Raw genomic sequence first — 6,249 nt, forward strand, 5'->3', positions numbered from 1 at the left:
TGTATGGGTAGGTGAGTAATAAAATAAACACACACACCATATATATATATATAGTAAGGGTATGGGATGTTTTGGGTATTCTTTTTTTTTTTTTTTTTAAACATTTTTGGTGCTTTATTTCACCCTTTCATATCACCACTTGTGAGGTATGTTAATTTGGAAATAAGGTTTCCAATCCCTAGCAAGGCCTGACAATACAATACATTCTCTCTCCTTTTTTTTTTTTTTCAATGCATGAGGTATACAAGTGGACTTAAGGAGTAAGCAAGGGAGAAGGCTGGAAATAAGGTTTATATGATAATTTATGAATCTAATTACACCCCCCCCATTTTGATAATTCTAGTACTCAATACATGAAATTGGTTTTCTTCAGTTCCTACAACTCACCTTTTCATAATTGGCCTTTCTTCCTTCTGCCCATTATCTACCACAATCCTTTATTCCTTATTTACTTTCCTCTTCCCATTCGTCTATACTTCTTTATCCACGGAAATTATCTTTTTTATAGGCAGTACAGAATTAAAATTATTCCCAGTTCAGAATGAATCTGCAAGCCCTTTCACATCCTTGTAGTACTCCCTGAGAGCAGCCTTTTTTAGAAAGAATGTGCTGGACAGAAGTTTGCAATTAAACATAGACTTATTTACAATTTTATTTTATTTAACTTTATAAGTACCGGTATTTGTTCGAACTGGTCTCATAAATCCAATCCATCTAGAAAGGAAATGTAAAGAGCTTCTAGCAGTGCTAGCACAGTTGGAAAGGCCTATCCAAAGATCTTTCATTAAAGTTTGCAAAAAATTGAAATGTAGTTAAACCATGAACTAGATGTTTTTATTCTAAGACCATAAGAGATTTTCAAAATCACTTTGATTTTTAAAACCAATCAAATATGAGTCACAGCAGGGAAGATCATTTAGCTGACTTCTGATAACTGTTATGTTATCACTGAATATAATTGATAATAAATGGTTAATGGCATAATGCAGACCTTGGGATAGAGACTCTTCAGGAGTAATGTAAGTACCACCTGTGCAGGAGTCACCTGGCTGTCCCCAGGAGAGTTATGTGCTAAAGACCTCCTCCATTGCTTACTCCTCACTGTGGTAATCAGGCCTGAGAGCTGAGAGGATGATGTTCAAACTTGTCCAAGGATTTTACAGGAAATTAGCAAAGGAGGTATTGTGAGGTACTAATATTTGAGACACAATCTAAATACTAAACATGATGATGAGATCTTGAGGACTTGAGCCTATTTATATTGTCTTCAATTTATTAAAGTTATTTTATATGTTTAGCCTTTTTCATAGGATAGTTGTGAGGATTAAATGAGATAAAGCATGTGACAGCCAAGTCCAGTGTCTGGGTATCCAGTAAACAATATCCCCTTCCTCCTCTCCATCCTAAAAAAATGAAGTTAGTTCTTGAACTTTGGAAGTACTTTATAAATGAACAGAAATTGGTTTTTCTATCAGCATCCTTGTCAGCATGATTCTCAATTGCTTCCAAGAGGAACCTTTCTTTTGTAACACAATTCTTCATACTGTTTGAAGTACACATGAGGTTTCATTTTTGTTCAGTGTTTTCCTTACTTTTCATTGGGAAAAGTTATTTCTGAGGAATGAAACCTCAGAAGATATCCACAACAAAAACATGTTAAATGTTTTTTTGAAAATGATGATTCAAAGAAAGGCTTAAAAGATGTCTTATTTAGAAGACAGATGAAGGCCAATGCAGTGTCTGAAGGGAACTGTTCTAATTATTACTTCAAAAAGTAAAGTTACAGAATTACATTCAAGGGCATAAGATAAAAGCACTATTTTAAAACCAGAATTACAGAACAGTTAGGTGAAGTAGGAAAAGGAAATGAATTTAAGAATAATTTGAACTAGGACAATGATCCTCAATGCTTTTGTTACATAACTATCTTGAACCACATTGTTTCCTTTTTGTCCTCTACAATGTCTTCATTGAAATCACAAAGACGTAGTCTCATAGAACTAAATAATAGTTATCATTGTGTTAGGATTCAAAATTTCAATCCAGTAGCCATCAGGATCTTGAATAAATGCCAGGCCTTTCATTTTACCATCATCAGGTTTCTTTACAAATTTGATTCCCAGTTCTTCAAATCTTTTACAAGCACCATGTACATCAGGAACAGCAATTCCAATGTGACCAAATCCTCGAGGGTCTGAATTGCCGTTTTGGTAATTCTGAGTTGCATCATCTTCAGTACCCCAATTGTGGGTCAGCTCAAGTGTAGCTTTTCTGGAGAATACCCATGCTGTTTTTTCATCTTTATCGTTAGGGATGTCATTTTTATCCTCATAAGCCAAGAAATAGAGTGAAAATTTCATAGTGGGAAAATCTAATTTTTGAAGTAGCGTCATTCCAAGAATTCTTGTATAAAAATCTAATGACTTCTTAGGGTCTTTAATTCGTAGCATGGTCTGCTGCAATAGAAAATCCTTGGTGCTGGGGTCCGCATCGGAGCAGCAACTGAGGGCAGCCTCATCGGTAAGGCCGGCTGCGGGCTGCGGTTCTGCCATAGACGCACTGCTGTATCTCAAAGCGGGCGCGGGAACCAAGAAGCTACCAACATGACTCTCGAACCTTGGGACTCTGGGTATTCTTTTTTAATTTTTTTCTTTATTTTGGAGTGATGAAATTGTTCTAAATTTGATTGTGGCGATGAATGCACAACTATATGATGATACTTTGAGCCACTGATTGTATATTTTGGATGGATTATATGGTATGTGAATATATCTCAATAAATTTGCATTTAAAAAAGTCACATAGTTGAGAAGTGGCAGGGCTCCGATTCAAACCTAAGTCTTTCTGCCCATGCATCATCCACATGGCCACATAGTTTCTTTATAAAGTGTGTAACATGACCTTTACCATTCCATAGAGCATCAAAGATATTATATGTAGTAGTCTATATAAGAATGATTGTTTATGTATACTTACAAAAACTTTCCAAGAATGGCACTTGTAGGAAGAAATACAGTGTATTGCTCAGGAGCATGAGTTTCCTTATCAGACTACTTGGATTCTGGAACTATCCCTTGCTATTTGAACTTGAACAGGTTACTTAAACTTTCTCTGCCTTTATTTCCTTGTGTGAAGAAAAGGCAATAAGAATACATACCTAGAGGCAGTGGGGCAAGATGGTGGCATAGAGTGTGGGATTTAGTTAGTCCTCTAGAGCAACTAGGAAATAGCCAGGAACAACTAGTAAATAGTCTGGAACAACTGCTGGGGGACAGCCGTGACAGTCCACACATTGTACACCAGCCTGGAATGGGTGGAATGGCTGAGATTGCAGCATAAAAACTGTAAGTAAAAACTGTGGAACCTGCCAGGAGCCCCCTCCCCCCATGGCAGGTTAAGCTGCAAAATCTTGCTGTGGGAGAAGGAAGCAGTCCCTGCTGGTAGCAAAGGAATATAGCCTAAACTAGCTCCAATTGGGGTTTTTATTAATGAATGTGGACTGCTGAATACAATCTACAAATACAGACAAACCCCTAACAAGCAACAAAATACCCTGAGATCACTCCCAGTGGACAGGAGGTGGGGCTGTTGAAAAAAGAAATACAAAGGCTTTTGGAGATGGCTGAGCTTAGAATACTGGAAAACAGCTGTGTCCCAAGAAAAGGAGCACAGAAGACCGGGTACTGTTTCTGGCCAACAGGTGAAACTGGGGGGCCGGGGACTGGCTCTGAAAAGGGGCTTTCTTTCCCCCTTTTTTTTCTCTCTCAATCTGAGTGGCTCAGTGGAGAAAGCCTCAGGCATTTTCAGTTGTCAGCCTGCTGACCTACACAGGGGAGGAGTTGACAGAGTCAGAGAGACAAAGGAGTAATTCAGATACTAAAGATAACTCTCTGAGGGTGTAACTTCCCTAAGAGAAGGGAGGTGGGGCCCAGCTCAAGTGCTGCTCTCCCTTCAGAACTCAGACCCCAGGGCCTGGGGGAAAACAAACAATCAAAACAGAAACAACTTAAGCTGAGAATTAAAGGGACCACACCTCTTTACACCAGTAGGGTAAAGGCCTCACAGGACAGTCTGTCAATCTTGTAAGACACACCCTCAGGGAAATCTGGTACTGAATATAGCCCCCTCCTGAAACCTGAGCCCATTCTGGTCTGGGAAAATCTGATTGGGGTAATCAAGGAAACCTGATGCTTAGACAACAGAAAACTGCAAATTACATTAGGAAAAATGAAGATATGATCCAGTCAAAGGAGCAAACTTACACTTCTCCTGAGATACAGGAATTGAAGCAAGTAATTAAAGGTCTTCAAATAAATATGCTAAATCAGTGCAATGAGTTGAGGGAAGATATGGCAGAAGAGATGAAGGATATAAAGAAAATATTGGGCGAACATAAGGAAGAACTCAAAAGTTTGAAAAAACAACAGGCAGAACCTGTGGAAATGAAAGGAACGTCACAAGAGATGAAAAACACAATGGAAACATACGACAGCAGATTTCAAGAAGCAGAAGAAAACATTCAGGAACTGGAGAACAAGACACCTGAAATCCTAAAAGAACAGCTAGGGAAAAGAATGGAAAAATATGAACAAGGTCCCAGGAACTGAATAACAACATGAAGCACATGAATGTACATGTCATGGGTGTCTCAGAAGGGGAAGAGAAGGGAAAAGGGGCAGAAGCAATAATGGAGGAAATGATCACTGAAAATTTCCCATCTCTTATGAAAGACATAAAATTACAGATCCAAGAAGTGCAGTGTACCTCAAACAGAATAGATCTGAAGAGATCTATGCTAAGACACTTAATAATCAGATTATCAAATGTCAAAGACAAAGAGAGAATCCTGAAAGCAGCAAGAGAAAAGCGGTCCATCACATACAAGGGAAGCTTGAAAAGACTATGTGCAGATTTCTCAATAGAAACCATGGAGGTAAGAAGTCAATAGTATGATATGTTTAAGATACTGAAAGAGAAAAATCACCAACCAAGAATTTTATATCTGGCAAAACTGTCCTTCAAATACGAGGGAGAGTTTAAAATATTCTCTGACAAACAGTCAATGAGAGAGTTTGTGAATAACATATCTGCTGTACAGGAAATACTAAAGGGAATGCTACAGACAGATAGAAGAGAGGAGTGAGAGGTTTGTAGCACAATTTTGGGTGATGGTAGCACAATCATGTAAGTACAGAGAGCAAAAATGACTGTGAGTGTGGTTGAAAGAGGAAGGTCAGGGGCATGTGGGACACCAGAAGGAAAGAGGGAAGATAAAGACTGGGATTATATATCTTTGTGAAACTTAGAGTGGTCAACAATTGTGATAAAATGTACAAATATGTTTTTACATGAGGGAGAACGAATGAATATCAACCCTGCAAGGTGTTAAAAATGGGGTGGTATTGGGGAAAAAATACAGTCAATGTAAACTCGAGTCTGTAGTTAACAGAAACATTGTATTATGCTTCCTTTAATGTAACAAAGGCAATATACCAAAGCTAAATGCCTACAAGAGGGGGATATAAGGGAGGAGTAAGGGATTCTTGGCATTGGTGACGTTGTCTGACTTTTTTATTGTACTTTATTTTAATTTTATCTTTTGTTGCTTTTTAGCTGTCATTTTTTTCTTTTTCTTTTGTATTTCTACCTTTTTTGACTCTTCCTCTTTCTTTGTGGAAGAAATGGAAATGTCCTTAAATAGATAGTGGTGGTGGTGGTGAATGCATACATATGTGATTATACAGGGAACCATTGATTGTTTACTTAGGATGGAATGTATGGTGCATGAACAAAGCCATCTTAAGAACTAATGTATTGATGGATGAATATTGAGGACATTATGTTGAGTGAAATAAGTCAGATACAAAAGGACAAATATTGTATGATATCACTGATAAGAACTAATTATAATATGTAAACTCACAGACATGAAATAAAGGTTACCAGGATATGAATGAGGCTAAAGAATGGGGAGCAGTTGCTTATTATGAGCAGAATGTTTAACTAGGATGAACTTAACATTTGGAAATAAGCAGAGGTGATGGTAGCACATTATTGTGAGAATAACTAACAGTGCTGAATGGTGTGAGTGTGGTAGAAAGGGGAAGTTTAGAATCATGTGTGTCATCAGGAGGAAAGTTGGAAGTTAAAACATGAGAATGTATAACACAGTGAATCTTGTGGTGAACAATGTCCATGATTAACTATACAAATATTAGAAATTTCTTTCATGAACTAGAACAAATGTAT

At 37.6% G+C, this 6,249-nt stretch overlaps 1 protein-coding gene across 1 annotated transcript; it reads right to left on the reverse strand.

Annotated features, from left to right (window-relative positions):
- Positions 1–1,401: 1,401 nt before the first annotated feature.
- On the reverse strand, positions 1,402–2,555 carry LOC119510582 (lactoylglutathione lyase-like). The gene has a single exon (XM_037804988.1). The coding sequence runs from the start codon at positions 2,550–2,552 to the stop codon at positions 2,001–2,003; it is 552 nt and encodes a 183-aa protein (XP_037660916.1). The 5' UTR covers positions 2,553–2,555; the 3' UTR covers positions 1,402–2,000.
- Between the last annotated feature and the right edge of the window lie 3,694 nt (positions 2,556–6,249).

The sequence above is a fragment of the Choloepus didactylus genome, chromosome 15, assembly GCF_015220235.1.
Source record: "Choloepus didactylus isolate mChoDid1 chromosome 15, mChoDid1.pri, whole genome shotgun sequence".
In the NCBI taxonomy this organism is placed as follows: domain Eukaryota; kingdom Metazoa; phylum Chordata; class Mammalia; order Pilosa; family Megalonychidae; genus Choloepus; species Choloepus didactylus.

Coding starts and splice junctions, on each gene's coding strand:
- LOC119510582 (XM_037804988.1), bottom strand. CDS start 2,552: ATGGCAGAACCGCAGCCCGCAGCCGGCCTTACCGATGAGGCTGCCCTC.